This window comes from Sceloporus occidentalis, unplaced genomic scaffold (assembly GCF_023333645.1).
Source record: "Sceloporus occidentalis isolate IW3139 unplaced genomic scaffold, rSceOcc1.0.p SCAF_6, whole genome shotgun sequence".
Classification (NCBI taxonomy): Eukaryota; Metazoa; Chordata; class Lepidosauria; order Squamata; family Phrynosomatidae; genus Sceloporus; species Sceloporus occidentalis.
Genome location: NW_028316986.1, coordinates 27,990,195 through 28,007,368, shown reverse-complemented (window position 1 = coordinate 28,007,368; position 17,174 = coordinate 27,990,195). Strand labels below are relative to the sequence as shown.

The following is a 17,174-nucleotide window of genomic DNA, read 5'->3' as shown; positions in this document are numbered from 1 at the left end:
CTTCAGAATCTCTGAGAAGATTCCTTTTATTACATGTGCAGTAACAAGGATTCTTGTACGTATTAATACATGTAGTGTGCCAGGAAACCATTTCCTTGTTCTATCTCTGCTAATGGATCAGAATTTGTCACTATGATTGACAAATAATTCATTTGTTTATAGTTTTTTTGTGGGTTTTTTGGGCTACGAGGCTGTGTTCTAGAAGAGTTTATTCCTGATGTTTTGCCAGCAGCTGTGGCTGGCATCTTCAGGGATCTCTGAAGATGCCAGCCACAGCTGCTGGCTAAATATCAGGAAGGCCTCATGGCCCCAAAACCCCACAAAAAATGACGGATGCCTACGATGAAAGTCTTTGACTTCACATTCAGCTGTTTATATTTCTAGTGTTCCTTTGTAATTTCTTGCAATCTTTAAATCCTGTACTTCATGTCCAAGGAGGTTTAGGGAAAGATTGGCTTCTTTCTGGCTCCTGTTACATCTCACTCCCACTGTCACAGCTGTGTAAATATATGCTTTGTATCTTGTGGTCTGAACATCACTATGTACTGCATCTGAAGAAACGTTTATATCCACCAAAGCTCCTGCTAAAATAATAACCAGCTAGTCTTAAAGATGTTGCCACATTCTTCTCCCCCTCCCCTCTTCCTTTTTATGTGGCAAGAGACTAACACAGCTAGTTCTTGGAAAATTTTCTCAGGCTACAGTTCCTAGAATCTCCCATTCAACATGGTTGCTGGCTGAGATACAGTCAGCCCTTCATATCTATGGATTTTTTGTCCACAGATTCAACCATCCAGAGCTTGAAAATATTCCATCAAGATACACATTCCAAAAAGCAAATGCCAATTTTGCTATTTTATATAAGCAACATCATTTCACTGTGCCATTATATTTAACACAACTTGAGCATCAACAGATTTTGGTATCTGTAGAAAATTCTGTAACCAAGCTGTAGCAAATAACAAGGGCCCACTGTACTCTGGCAGTTGTTGTCTTAGAAAAGTAATTATTTCAAGCTCTCTTCCTCACTGAGCAGTCCAAACTATATGAACCAATTATCTCACTCAAATTAAAGCTACTTCATAGATATGGTCAGCAACAAGTATCTTGGGCAGAATTCAGAGTGCTGGTGAGAACCTTTAAAGCCTTGCTTCAGTGCAGACTTGACCAAGCACTACAATCTGTGGGGAAAGGCTTTCTCTCAGTCACACCGCATCACAGGCATGCCTGATGAGGACACAGGAGAGAGCCTTCTCAGTGACTGCTTCCAAGATGTGTAACTAGGTACCTTCCTTAGGAGGTCTGTTTAGCTCCCATCCTCTTGTGTTTCCACCAGCAGGTAATGACCTTTTTATTCAGGGAAGCTTTTGATTCTTAATATGTTGTGGCAAAGACAGGTTTTAATGGAGTGGGGATATAGTTCCTATTTTATTATGTTTTGTGTGTGTTTTAAAACTGTTTTTAACTGGTATTTTTTAAATACAAGTTTAATTGTGTTTTGATTTCTTTATAAAGAGGTTTTATTTTGTTACTTTATCTTTTTAAAGGGTTGCACACTACCTTGGATCCCATTTTGCAAGAAAGGCAGAATATAAATTAAATAAAAATTAAAAATAAATAGATAAAAGTAAAATCTAAGATAATTTTAGTTGTGATAGACAAAAATATTAATAAATTTGTCAGGGCATCTGCTGGTGGAAGCATATAAACACTGAGGTCTTGGGGAACAAACTAGCAAAGGTTATATACATTAGATCTGTTCACTAATTCCATTGATCCCAGTTAGTCTCAAAGATGCTACAATATCTATCCATTTATTTTAGTCCAGCATATTTGTTAACTTATTTTTGCTGGATTGTGCTTCTGGTCAATGATAATAATTAATCTTATTCTTTTCATATTTTAAAAGAAAATCCATGTCTTTGGATCAGAATAAACCACTGTTTATCCCAGCAGGAATGGACTCTCTTAGTCAAATAGGTTGGTGATTTTCTTTTCTGGTATGTCTACCATGCATAAAGCCTCTAATACAAAGAATGTAGAGGAAAAAATAAATAAAAAGAAAAATCTCTCTTTGACACATCTATGAAATGTATATGGATGTAGTTTTGGGGAAAAATGGGTTGGGAAATTTTAATGGTGTTTGTGAATATATGAAATATACCATGCTCTCTATACCATGATCCTGTGTTTATTCACTCTAAAGTTCAAGAAAATGTGTATCAGATTTCATATTTAACTTGAATATTACAGAATTGGTGACAACTCTCAGAAACTTCAGTGTTAAAGTTCTCCACAATTAAGGCATTTTATGCTTTCATTTCTTCACTCTCATTACATTGTTGAGGATATTAAGTGAACTACCTATCTTATTCTTTTTAATTATTGTTTGAATATAGTTACACTTCTTATGATTACTAGGCCCACCGCCTGCTGCTGACAGTGATATTGGAAAACTGCATGCCCAGTCACCTATGGATCTATGGAAGAAAGTATTTGAGAAAGCATTTCCACCCAAGGTATGTATATTTTTTCATTTTAAAAATCTTATTTTTATAAAGCTTAATTATTATTATAGTATTTGTTAAACTGAGGGATTGGAGTTTTGGATCACGTTAAGTATTCTGAAAGTTCTGTTTATTTCAGTAAGGCTCAAGTCCAATCCCAAATTGTTTAGTGATTGAGAGCCAATGTGGTGTAGTGGTTTGAGTGTTGGACTCTAGGACACTGGGAGATGAGGGATCGCATCCCTGCTTGGGGACCTTGGGCAAGTCACACTCTCTCAGTCTCAGGGGAAGGCAATAGCAAATCCCCTCTGAATAAATTCTACCAAGAAAACCCCATGATAGATTTGTCATTGGGCTGCCACAAATCAGAAGTTACTTGAAGCATACAACAACAAGCTTACATATACCTTTGGAAACGTGACCCTGCTGGATGATTCACAAAAATTGCCAAAATTATATGACTTGCCAATTGCCTGAACAGACCTTTTCATGCCAGGGGGTCAGGACTTTTGAACGTATGTTCAGCCGCCATGTGGAAACAACAGTTTATACACTTGGCACATCCATGAATCCTAGTTGGGTTGCTGTCTCACGTGGTTCCTTCTGACAAGTTATGGCAGAGGACACAGAATTGTTAAATCCATCCTCTGTACTGGTGGAGATTATTGTCTTTGGCTCATTGAAGGTAGAGAAGCAAACTCCAGGGTATGGATGTTGCTCCATAAGCCAAACATGGCCCACATGCTCTGTCCACCCAAACTACAGCCCTTGATTTTCAGCTGCACTCCTTCTTGTGGTGCTGCCTGGGTGCCTGCTGTCTTTTCATGGCATACACTGAGGAAGAGAAAGCAAATAGGAAACAAATCAAGCTTTTGTCTGAGGTTTTGTTAACTGAAGCATACCTGAATGTATAAATGAAGATGCATGTATGTTTATGTGTGGATATGTATAAAGGAGGAGTTGGAATGAATATGTGTGTGTAAGAAAACCCATGAAATTCATGGGGTTGCCATAGGTCAATAGGTGACTTGAAAAAACACACACACATGTGAGAGATTGGCATGAACTCTACCTGGCTGTGAGGAATATGGTTGGTTGGCTGAAAAATTATCCCCACCCAGCTTCAGAGATAGTCCAAGATAAGCCTAAATTGTTGTGGTGCAGGGAGGAGAAGACTGTATTTTACTATTTTATCTGCACATTTCAGAGTATCGGTGTTTTGAAAGAAGTAATTGACCCTGGTCAGGATCCACAGTATGCTGAATATGAAGTTGATGCTATGCGAGGTCAGAAGAACCAGGTATGTCACTCTGCAGCTGCTATTTTTTATACTGTTGTAATGAAACCTGGGAGGAATGCACCATCATCACTCATACACCATAGATCTGCCCAGTCCTTGAACTTTGGAGCCTTTTAAAGCTTTAGATCCCCTTTCAGCCATAAAGTTTGCTCAGTGGCCTTGGACAAATCACCATTTGTCAGTCTGATATGCTTATTATAGAAATAAATGTCATAAAAATGTCAACGCCCTTTGTACAGTGGAGTAGTGTGAAGAAATAAGCCCAGTTAGTCTATAACAGGAGAAGACTAGGTCTCAAGCAGATGGGTGCCTCTGGCTGCTCCAGCCAGGAACTTGCCCTGAGTGGTACAGGACCAGAGGCCACCATGGTCCACAATAGACTGCTGACAAGGAGCGTTTTTTTTTTTTTTTTGGTGGCTGGATTTGGGCCGCCATAGGTGGCCATGGTGCAGTTTTGGCTCAATCCGGGGTGTGTGTGACATCTGAATGTCACAGACCCAGATCAGTCTGAAGTTGGCTCTTTTGGCCCATATTTTTCAGACCTATATTGAGTGCAAACCATGTGCAGAATATTACTTCTCTATTACATTAACTTGATTTATAAGAACTGTATAATTTGTTACCAGTCATTCTCAATCATGCAGAACCAATGTGATTGTTTGGTTTTGTGTACTGGACTAGGTCTCCAGGAAACCAAGGTTCAAATCCTTGTTTAGCTAGAAAAGCCTACTAGGTGTCCCTGGGCAAATCACACTCTCACATCCTTAGAAGAAGGCATTGATAAACCTCCTCTGAATATATTTTGCCAGAAAACCAGGGTCACCATAAATCACAATAAACTTGAGGGCACATAACAAGAACGTGCCCAATGGAGCCCACCAATTAGATACAGGGGCCATCCAGAAGCTTGTTAAAACTTTGCTGCATGCCTGGAACTGTCAAGTTTGTTAAGAGCTAATCCTGCCACAGTTTGGTTACCAGTTCTGCAGGCATGCCTTTAATAATGCTTGTAGTGCTATTTTTGTTTCAGTAGAGGGAAGAGGTAGTTGGCATCAGACCCTCATCTCCAAATAAATGGTTGTCTCTTAGTTATCGCTTCAGAAATGTTCTGATGAGTGTAAACGTTATCTAAGGGCGAATATTTCTGAATCAGCAAAGATCAGTTAAATGAACTGATAGTGCTGGATACAATCATTTCTGCTGGATTTTGTAATGTTATTTGGTTATTAATTGTACTATTTGTTGATACTCTTTATATGTAGCATTGGGAGTTTTTTAGCACTCTCATCTTTCAGTTGGTGGAACCCAGCATCAATCAAGCTTTGGCTGGCATCCTGTCAGTAGCATGCACAAGCATAAGTCAAATATATGTGTGCATATATTTCCTTTTGGCCAATTAGGAGGTTGGTCCCCCCCCCCCCCCCCCGAGATCATTTGTAGAGTCACTGTAGCATATCCCCCATCCTCCATACCATGCTTAGTGGAGAGCAGGGAGGGAATCGGAGAACCATTCAGCTGTGGCCCTGCAGCCAGATACAAAATGATTACATCCTCTACTGAGACCTCCTGAAGTCCCCAATGGACTTCAGCAGAGGATGTAATCATTTCATGCTAGACTATAGAGACATAGTGATATTCTTACCTTATCTCCTTCCATTGTCATCGGGCAGAGAATGGCACAGGGCTGTAGTGAGTCTACACTACATTCAGAGATTGGGGCATGGCCATGACTAACTTATTCCATTGATTTCTATGGAACTGACACATGACTAATCTCTCATATTTAATATTTAAAAGCTTACAATCTTGCTCATCTATTCTTTTTATTTTTTCACAAAGTTGTGCAAAATGTCAGTGGCTTGAGTTCCACCATTATTTGACTGCTGTAAAAACTACAACTGAACAATTATTAACATAATAAGGCTGCAGTCCTTAATTTGTGAAGAGAGGAGATCTCCTTTTCTAAGGATGGCAAGTGGAGCAATCTTCTGCTTTTGGGTTTTACTCCATGCGCCAACTGCAAGGCAGGACTCAACATTCCTTTCCATTTATTCAGTTTAGACTCCTCTCTCCTTCTCAGTCAATTTTATTTTACCTGCTCTGCTGACCAGACTGAGGTAACCCCTTCTCCAGCAAATTACTCCTCCTTGCATCCTCAGACCCAGCTCACGGGCTCAAGAGGTTGTCTGGAAATGCTTTTCAGATACCTTCCAAGAGCTGCAGGGTGGGAATGGAATGGGATTTTCATCACACTGGCCCACAGCAACAGCCTTGCATTGGATTTAGGCCATGCACTGTTTGTTGCCTGTATGTTTGAGCAACTTTTTTTGTACATGAACAACATTTTTTTAAATGTTCCATAATGTATTTCACTGGTTGTAAGGGACATTTCCTAAAGTAATACATTTCTACTGTAAAGTAGGCCAGGTTAACAGCTTTTTAAAATTGTGGCAACGTGGAAGAACTTTGTGTGTGACCTTTAGTGGTTATCTCTAGGGTCGTTTTCTGGACTGTTCCTTCTTAAGGGTGAAAGGTAGTGCTGCAAAATGGCATGGCCCCATTTTTAATCTAAAGTAACCCATATTTTCTGTAGAACTTGATTCTCAAGAGAGACACTGTACATTTGAGGTTACTTAAGTGCATTTCAGTGACCATGCTGTTAGTACTGAGCCAAACTATTATCTTATTGACGTTACAGTTTTATAATATTTATTTATTGCCCTGAAATAAGATACAATTAAATAATACTTCAGATTGCTCCTAGTACACCTACAAATACATTTAACATTACAGGTTTATTCCAGGGCATTAACCTAGAGTTACCTCACCAAGTATTTCAATTTTAAGCCAAAATGGAAAATTAATCTGAGCTTAATTTATTTTTTGTGGTTTAAAAGTGACATCTAATTAATGACTAAGACATTTTATTGAATTTATTTTAATCTGTCAGTCAAAATAGAATGTTGTTTAATTGCTGTCTCTATATATTTTTGATGTGCAGTCATACCAAAGTTATGGTTATGGATGGTTTTTTTTAGTAACTAAAATAGCCCACAAGTGAGAATTGATTAAATCATATTGAAAATTAATCTTTTTCTGAGGGTTTCGAAGTTTCAGTGCTCATTTCTTTTATCTTTTTCATCTTTATTGATGCCATTGGAAGTTGCTATAGCTTTTGTTGGTGGTACTATTGCAGAAAAAAATCAGTAATAGACAAGTTCTGTCAAAAGAAAATTATCTGCAGTTATTTCCCTAAAATTTCCATCTTGAAGTTCAGTTATTATAAGATTATTGTAACATTTGAACTGGCTTTTATGAAAACATTTTGGGATTTTTGTATTTCATTTGATCTTAAAAGCTGTAAGATAACCCTGTGTACATCTGTAAGAAAACAATTCCCTGGCTACATTCAGTTTTTAAATGCATTAGGATTTCCCATAATTATATGAAAATTGAGAGCGAATTGGCCCTTATCTTAAGAATAAGTATTAAATGCTTCAGAATGCTAATCTTTTTTCCTTTTTTGTAGTCCTTTGTTCCATACATTCTTTTAAAGATAAAGCATTTATACAGAAAGGAGCATTTATGTTAAAGGTATACTGTCAAACATAATGCTTGTATTTCTGTTTCTTGAAGGTATTCATGCATAGTAGCTTTTTATTTTGTGCATTTTCCCCTGATCATTTCATGTTGTTCTTTTTGACTCAAAATGACTATCTCTAGATTTTAATACACTTCTCACATTGCGGCTGACACTAGAAACCACACATCTGCAAACTCTAACAAGACTCTCCATTTCTAGCTAAGCCTTCATAAGAGTAGCACATCAAAGAATTTATTTCTTGGCATGTGGTGAACCATTAGTGTTTATACGGACCTTTATTGTGGTGATCTACCACAGGTTCTGTTTCACAAAACATGTAGAAGGGCATCATTCTGAAATATACTGAATGTATACAGATATACCTCAGTTAATGAAGTAGATGTGTTCCTGGGCATTACTTCTTTAACAGAAAATCTGGTACTGATGGTACCATGGAAAGAATAAGAATAGGTTCCTACACTGCAAAAAAGAAAGCCATTCAGCATGGTTCAGTAAATTTTTAAATTCAATATTAACATTATGCACGGGGGAAAAACAACCAGGTTCGGTAAATCTTGCATAGATAAACAAAAACATTTTGAACCTTCTGAAGACCACTTGAACACTTCTTCCAAAATACATCAAGGATGATTTTTCTTTTTCTTTTACCAGCTTCCACTTTTCTTATGAGTTCCACTTTAGTGGCCAAACTTACAGAACTATCCTTTTTTAACTTGGATGGGGACCTGATGGGGCAGGTTTGTTTGGTCTTCCCTTTTCTCTCTGTTTCATTGTTCCAATAACTCCCTTCCTTGGGAGGTCTGTTTGGCTCCCTTCCTAGTGTGTTTCCTGTGCCAGATAAAGAGTTTTTAGTTATGGCGGCATTTGGTTTTTATTATGTTGTGGCTGATGAAGCTTTTAATGGGGACTGTTGCTCCTATTTTATCATGCTTTGTGTGTACTTTAAAACTGTTTTTAACTTGCACTTTTAATTTCTGTTTTTTAAATGAAAGTTTAGTTTAATTGTGTTTTAATTTTTCTGTTAAGAGTTTTTAAAGTTATGTTGTGCTTTTTTATAGGATTATATGCCACCTTGGAACCCATGTTGGGAAGAATGTTAATTAAATGAGTATGTATATAGAGCAAGGAATTCTGGAAGCAGGTGCTGTTACCTTGCCTGTTGTATGTATGCACACAAGGCTACAGTAGGATCTGCTAGAGCAGAATCCCATTCTTTCCCAGCTTAAGGTTTATGGCATTGTTTCCTGCAGACACACTGTCGAAAAATCTATGTTTCATCAGCTTTCTTTTATCATCCTCCCAGTGCCAATGCTGCTACAAAACTGCCAGTTGGGGCAGAAGATAAGGAGAGATTAGATGGACATAAAAAAAGACTTTGTAAAAAGCAGCTTTTTTGTCAGAGCTTTGTTAACTGAAATATTCCTATATTCATATTTTTCTTAGGGATATCAGTGAGGCGAATAGTTTCTTCGTTCTGTGTAGATAATATATTTTTAGATACAGTTGTCCCTTCCCTTATGCGGGAGATCTGTTCCAGACCCCACAGTGTAAGAGAAAAAACGCGTACGCTCAAGTCCCATTAGAAGTAATGGGGCTTGTGCCCGCGACGCATCCCATTACTTCTTCTGGGGTGCATCAGCATTTTTTCTGGTGTGGCTTCCAGCATATCACACATGCATAAACAAAGAACTTGTGTAGTGGTAAACCAGACATTAAATGAAGCTTCTGGACTCTTCTTGATTCATGCACGAAGAGGTGACGGGGGGAGGGGCTTTTAGTGGTGGTGATCCTAATAGCACAGATAAATGGTCAGCACTGTGATCTCTGAAAAACCCATTCAGCTGTTTGGACACAAGCGACTGAATTCAAGCACTTCAGCCACTCCAAAAGCTGTAGCACTGATCATATGTGAGGAGGTGTAGATCTTGCCCATAATTACAACATAAGAAGACTTCTGTCAGATCAAAGGTCTGTATAAATCAATATTTGTTTCCAGCAGTAGCTAGCCAGTCACTTGGAAGCTCACAAACAGATATGAATACAAGAGCATTTCATAGATAAATGCCTTTATACTTAGAGATTCCACTTTGCAAACAAAGTCTATGTTGACGTAGACTTGAGAGATCAGGAGCTCTAGATTGTACTTGAGAGCAAGGTAATATAATTGTTTAGTATAGTAGCATCTCAATAATTGCTCTTTGAAACTGCAAGTAGTAGATATAGATGCAATTAGAATAACAGACTTCAGTAATTTTGCAGTAGGTCTCAGTATTAGAATAGCTCATAGGACACTTCCAGTATGAAATTAAAAGATAAAACTGCTGTTTGTTGAGTGTTATGAAAGGTTTCATGATAGCTGCTTTAATCATGGCTAATTCTCTGTGTGTTGCAGCCTGAATTTCTTTTACAACACATTCATAATTAAGATTACAGATATTGCTGAAATATTCCTAGCAAGTTTTTTCCCTTGGGTCTTTGGGTTTATCTTTCATACGTTGTTTCAACGTGCCATATTTTATGTTTTTATTCCATTTTTATATGTACTGATTTTATGTACTATTTGTCCTGTGACACTAATTCTTCATGTTGGCTGTGTTTTGTTGTTACATGCCTTCATGTCAACTATGACTTGTGACATAGGGTTTTTATGGCAAGATTTATTCAGGACCCAGAAGGAGCTATTGGGCAGCAACAGCACTTTTCCCTGATGCTTGGCCCACCAGTGCCTGCTTTGCCCTTCCTTCCCTCCTGCCCTGTGCTTCTTTCTGGGCCAGGCAGTGAAGGACAGGGCAGTAGGTAGGAATGGGGGGCAAGACACTACACTGTGGCCACTGGTGGGAGTGGGTTGCTGCTGCTCAGCAGTGGTGTCTCAAGCATTAGTATCACCCAGTGCGGTAACTCATGGTGGCCTGTTACAGACTGACAAAATAAAGCTGCTTCGGGTCTCTTTGGAGGTATGCTATTTAAATGATGCATGGGTCCTAAGAGTCCGGAGGTCGCGCCAAAGCCACACTCCATTCCTAAGCACTGGAGTGCAGCTTTGTTGCAGCTTCCGGATTCTTAGGATGCATGCATCATTTAAACAGCATACCTCCAAAGAGACCCGAAGCAGCTTTATTTTGGCAGTCTGTAACAGGCCGGTGTCACCATCACCCCCATTGATACTATAGAGGTATAATGTCTAGCTCAAGGAAAGAAATAGTGCCACTCTATTCTGCTTTGGTCAGAGCTCACCTGGAATACTGTGTCCAGTTCTGGGCACCACAATTCAAAAAGGATGGTGACAAGTTGGAACGTGTCCAGAGGAGGGTGACGAGAATGGTGAAGGGTCTGGAAACCATGCTTTATGAGGAGAGACTTAGGGAGCTGGATATGTTTAGCCTTGAGAAGAGAAGGTTAAGTTCTTCTTCATGGTCTCAGCAAATCACACGAATGGGTTTTTCTGCGCCTGTGCAGTTTAGCTTGGAAACTTCTGAAATCACTAGGCTTAGTTTGCAACTTTTTGGTGGTAGCTCTGCCCATCCCAATATAACACCCATGTGTCCTGTGCCTCTCCAGTTCTCTTCCTCTGCTGCGCTAGCAGCTCAAGAGAACTGTTTGTGGAATCACTTCTCCAAACTCTCTAGGCTTTTATATACCTCGGATTTTTGACCTCGGACCGTTTGGCCACTCTTTGGACTGTACTTTGGGCTACTGTTAGCAGATCGTTTGACCTTGGAGCTGGGTATGTTTAGCCTTGAGAAGAGACAGTTAAGACGTGATATGGTAGCCAATATTTGAAGGGGTGTCATATTGAAGATAGGGCAAGTTTGTTTTTTGCTGCTCCAGAGAATAGGACATGGAGCATTGGATTCAAACTACAGAAAAAGAGATTTCACCTCAACATTAGGAAGAACTTCCTGATAATAAGAGCTATTCAACAGTGGAACACACTTCCTCAGAGAGTGGTGAAGTCTTCTTCTTTGGAGATTTTTAAACAGAGGCTGGATGGCCATCTCTCAGGGGTGTCTTGATTGTGTCTTCCTGCATGGCATAGGGTTGGACTGGATGACTCTTGAGGTCTCTTCCAACTCTATGATTCTATTATTCTATTATCTCTTCCTATACCACACCATATAGAATCCTTTGTCATGTTTTTTGTACTGGAGGCACAGTGGTTAAATGCTGGTACTGCAGCCACAATGTTGTGAGTTCGATCCCAGGGGCTCCAAGGTAGACTCAGCCTTCTGTCCTTTCGTAGGTTGGTAAGATAAGTACCCAGCTTGTTGTAAACCACTTAGGGAGTGCTAGTTCACCGATAAGCATTATAGAAATGTACTTGCTATTGCTATTGCTCATAAATTGTAGTTCCCATATGTCACTGAATATAATGGTATTAGCTGTGACATAAACAACTGTCACAATTAAAATTATACTTTTAAATTACAATATCATAGGACAACAACTATGTCAGGATGCACAGGGAAGCCATTGAAATCCACAAACACCTGGACAATTTCAACAGGAAAGAGGAAACCCTTAAAGTAAACAAAGTTTGGCTATCAGTCCTGAAAAATAGCAAGATAAAGACTCAACAAATGCAAATGAGAAATCTCCCAGCGGACAATGAGTGCTATCAAGGAGACACTAATCCTCTTTTGCAGACCCTCCCTCCCTGAGGCCTGCCATTAGCAACAAAACAATACACATGCAAATCACTTCTGCCTTTCCAGGTCACACAATATATATACCCAAGTCCTTTCCAGGCAAGCATTCTCTGAAGATGCCAGCCACAGATGCTAACGAAACATCAGGAAGAAACTCTTCTAGAACATGGCCACATAGCCCGAAAAACCCACAAAAAAAACATGGATGCCGGCCATGAAAGCCTTTGACTTCACAACTTAAATATGTTTACATACACATAGTTTCATGTGCTTCAAGTGAAAATTTGGTAACATGTGATGTTTTTAAAGATATTTTTAAAAATTTTATTATCTATTAAAATAAAAATTAATTTTTGAAATTTGAAATTTTAATTTAGAAAACAGCCTGGGTCCTCTTTCTCCTCCCAGTGAGCCTCACCCCACTCTCTCGTCAGCATTTTAATGGGACACAGATGAATGCTACAGCCTGTTTCTGCCCAAAGGCAGTTGTTTGAGGAGCAGTGGTGTCACCTGGTGCATTCTGCACTCCCCTAGTAACACCACTGCTTCCCAGCAAGCCCTTCCAGGTTTGGCTGGGATGGAGAGTTCCCATTCACAAGAGCTGTGGGATGGATGCATGCCTGGGGGTGACAACATGAGTTACTGCACTGTGGTGACACCAACCCTAATGATGCCACCGAGACCAGTTGAAGTTTCTGAGTACTCCTCAAAGGCAGGCCCATGTAGATTGCATTCCAGTAATCCAAACAGGTTGTAACTAAGAAATGTGTCACCATGACCAAATCAGACATCCCAAGGAACAGGTGTATCTGCTGCACTAGCTTTAACTGTGCAAATGCACTCCTGGTCACTGCTGAAACCTAAGCATCCAGAGTAGTTCTCCCAAACTGTGGGCCTGTGTCTTCAGCAAGGGTGTTAGCCTCAGGGGGAGTGTTAGCCCATCCAACACAGGCTGAATCCCTACTTCCTGATTCAACTTTTAACTGATCAGCAGCACCTCTGTATTGTCCGGATCGAGTATCAAATTGCTCACCCTCTTCACTGCTGACAGATACTGGTTTAGAACAGAGACTGTTTTCTTGGATTGAGGTAGAAAGGAGAGCTTCAATAGACTTAGTGAATAGACATTCAGTAGATCTTTCTGTGGGAAGAGAATCAGTCTGTATAATGCCTTTTGGGAACATTGTCAACTAAAGGTTTTGTGTGATTGTCATGCAGCGTAATGCATAATGTCTGGATTTAGACTTATTTATATATATAGATAATAGTTATATACCTTGACTCAAATCTTTAGCAAGATTTCTACTAAGGAGGTTTACCATTACCTTCCTCTTAAGGCTGACAGCGTGGTTTGCCTAAGGTCACCAATGGCTGAATGGGGATCTACACCTTGGTCTTCTAGAAACCTAGGCCAGCATTCAAGACATTATGCCATGCTGGCACTCCTATGTAGAGAGCGAAAGAAAGTGTGTGTGCTGGTTTGTGTATGTGCCTTCAAGTCTCCTGTTGACTCATGGTGACTCCATGAATTTCATAGGACTTTCTTAGGCAAAGAGTACTCAAGGTGTTTTTTTCAGTTCCTTTCTGTGAAATATAGCCTACAGTAGCTGGTATTCATTGGCATCCAAGTACTAGCCAGGGCTGACACTGGTACCTGATCTGGTGCCGTTAGAGTATTTACCATATATACTTGTGTATAAGTCAAGAGCAGGTTTGGGGGCCAGAATTATGGATTTTGATATGGCCCATGGATAAGTTGATGTAAAACTTAAGGGCACGTAACAAAGGGTGTAAAGAATCAAGTAAAGGAAAACAATGTCAAATAGCTTACAAAATCCCAGCAAGCAACTGATAAGGAGGGAACTATGGTAAACGTTGGCTGTGCAATGTATGGAGAGATGGCCAGGTGTAGGCAGGGCTAAGGAAATGTTAACATGTCAGAAGGATATAGGGGGTTAGACCTAAAGTACAGTATTAATGCTTATCAAAAAAAAGGTACGAACCCCTTCTCTGACTAGAGTAGTGAAAGGCGAGAGCTTAGTCCAACCTGGGAGAACCTAAAAGAAGCTCAAATTTCCTCTTGGCATTCTGTTGAGGGAAAGCACCAAAAAGCTGCTGCCGCTGCCACTGTTTTACCACCCAGGTATTGAAAATGGCCAGAAGCACTGTGTGAATAGAGAATAGAGAGAATAGCGGGGGTCAGTGGTTATTTTAGGTTCTCCCAGAATGGAAAGAGCACTTACTTTTTCCACTCAGGGAAAAGGATGGTTTCTTTTTTTATGGTAAGAATTAAGGTACTGTAATTACGTTAAATCATGGATGAGGTGACCCAGGTTTTTTTTTAGGGGGGAGGTTCAGTGTTTTGACTAAAATTTCTAGACTTATACAGGAGTATATACAGTAGCCCCCCTATGTAGAACAGAACAAAATCAGTAGGACATAGAACTAGATCATTCATATGATCTAATAATGAATATTTGAATGCAGCTATAATGTTCTCATATTAAATATGTAGTTGGCTATGTTTTGAGTCTTAATGTAATGTTATGATTTTTTAGTACGTATGTTTCTGTTGCAGGAACTAGAACAGTACAAGAAAAATGCCTCTAAAACCTGGAAAGAAATGGATTTTGATTCTTGACTGAGAATTGTATGTCTTAACCAGAGTTCAACTTCGTTGTTATGTTTTGTGCATTTAAGTTGGTTTGTGTAAGTTTTATGTACAAAATAAATTTCACTGGTTCATCAGAAGTATACTTATTGTTGTTACTAACAAACAGTAAGTAAATTAATGAAACTCATCAGTAGAACTCAGATCTGGCATTTAATGTCAAAAAAGCAGTTCTGTATGCATTAGCTGATCTGAGCTTTATAAAATGGTGGTGTAATATTTTTCCAGTTAGGACAGGCACATCCATATTTTGTCGCATGTTAAAAGATAGTTTTATTTACACTACGGTATTGGAAAACATGGCCTATTGGACTGTAACTTTAATTATCAAAATTCTTTATGGTGGATATCTTTGAACCTAAAGTATTCATAGATCTGTTTTTTACTGATAATAAAAGAAGGCTGAGGAAATTATTGTTTAAGGCTGTCTTTACTGTTTTACATTTATTAGACATTGGGGCAAATTGATAATGCAAATAATTCAATTTGTAATTTTTAAATAAAGATTTTTATTACAAAGTATCCACAGCTTCTTTCTTTTTTCATTCATGAGACTTAATATTTGTTCCAAACACATTTTTTTTTTTTGGGGGGGGGGGGGAAGAGAGAAATGAGATTAATCTGGAAATTAAAACGCAATGGCCAAAAAATTTATTGGGACATTACTGTTGAATGCCTCTTGATTATGGCAGTACTTGTAGCATTTGCACACTTATATAAGGTGATATCCAACACCTCCAAGCATTGCCCACTCATCCACAGTGCAAACATATTCAGACATAGATTTGGACTCACCACTACCACAATGTCCCCTGGAATAGTTTAGAAACTATTGGCCTTGCTGGGAGAAAGAGGCCTATGCCATAAAACACGCCTTAGACAGTTGGCGGCAGTTCTTAGAGGGGGCTCCACAACCTTTTGAGGTGTGGACAGACCACAGGAACTGCTCTTCTGCTGCCATACCTTCTACTGCAGTATACTGGCAGAGCTTTATACATCACTGACATTGAACAGGATCTCAGCCACGTAATTTCACCAATATGATCTTTACTTGGAATGTGGAATGGGGCAAATTAGATCCAACTCCCATTTCCTAAACATATGTTAAATTATTTATTTATTTAAATATCCACATCCTGTTCTGTATTATAAGATCTCAGTGATGTACAAAGAAAAAGGAATCTAAAACAATCTAAAACTTTTACAGTTGACCCTCCACATTTGTGGCTTTGACTTTTGTGGATTTGATTATTAATAGATTTGATTAGTATGTTCTCTGTAGGAATCTCTAGGTCCTCCAGTGTGACTTTATGGTCAACTTCCATCAAAAGGTGTGCTGAAGAACCTAGAGATTCCAAGAGAGAACACTTCTCTAGGCGTTTGTAGGTCCTCTGGTGCAATTCAGTGGTCAACTCTGAGCAGATGTTGACCATAGAGTTGCCCTGGAGGACCTAAGCATTCCTAGAGAAGTGTTCCCTCAGCATTTCCACTTTCATTGGGGTCTTGTGCTCCTAACATCAGTGAATGTGTAGGGGGGGCACTATGTAACACTTCAGAATGATAATTCATACAGTCATACAGAAATATTTACATTCCAAAGGCTTGGGTAAAAGACATCCTTTAACTTGGTGCCAAAGTGAAGTCACAACCAATGCCAATCAGGTCTTCCAAGGCACTCTGTCACAGCACAGAAGACAGTCATCTGTGCCTCCACATATTTATTGCTTCCACTGCTGGGACAGAAAGGAGGACCTCTCCAGCAGATTTCAATGATTGGCCAGTTATATGGATTGAAAGGTGCTCCTTCAACTATTGAGGTCCCAGGCTTTTGGGGACTTTAAGTGTCAAAACCTGCACCTCAAATTCAGAAGTATATTGGTAACTCATGCAATTCCTTTAAAGCCAGTCTCATTCCATCAGGAATATAGTTTGCAGTCCATTTTGTCTTTTGAGGCAGCCCGCCATGTTGAGCACATTGCAGTAGTCTAATCCAGAAGTAGTTAGCTTATCCCTATCAGGGACAGGCCATGGGTGGCAGGTCAATCAAAGATGGTCCCAGGCACTTTGGGCTACAGAATATGTCAAGACCCAGTGACAGAGATTGACCCAGGAATGCTCCCAAGCTTCATAGTGACTCTTTCAGATGTTTTGCTTTGGCATACTCTTCATAGAATGACAACATGTGCAACTTACACCTTTCTGTACTGTCACGACACAACAAAAATGGTCACCCTGATTCAGTTTTAGTTCTGTGCATGTATTTCTTGCTCTACTTTATCATATGCTGACCTAGCTCCTAAGGCAGCATGCAGATCACCCTTGTCAGGTGTGGGGAACCAACCCAGGAGTACTCCCAAGCAAAATATCTAAAAGAGCCAGTGCATAGCTTGGTGGTATTCCTAGATCCATCCCTAATGGGGAAAGTGTTAATTTCAAACTCTATTTT

The 17,174-nt window shown here is 39.4% G+C and overlaps 1 protein-coding gene across 2 annotated transcripts in view; it reads left to right on the top strand.

The window, feature by feature from the left end:
• Window positions 1-15,200, top strand: part of LOC149310553 (cytoplasmic dynein 2 light intermediate chain 1-like) — a 40,966-nt gene extending 25,766 nt beyond the window's left edge. For both annotated transcript variants that reach the window (XM_089529171.1, XM_089529173.1), the window contains exons 10-13: window positions 1,910-1,980; window positions 2,422-2,519; window positions 3,715-3,807; window positions 14,636-15,200. In XM_089529171.1, coding sequence (XP_089385297.1) covers window positions 1,910-1,980; window positions 2,422-2,519; window positions 3,715-3,807; window positions 14,636-14,698 — 325 coding nt within the window. In that variant the 3' untranslated portion in view covers window positions 14,699-15,200. The remainder of the gene's footprint in view (window positions 1-1,909; window positions 1,981-2,421; window positions 2,520-3,714; window positions 3,808-14,635) is intronic.
• Window positions 15,201-17,174: the final 1,974 nt, after the last annotated feature.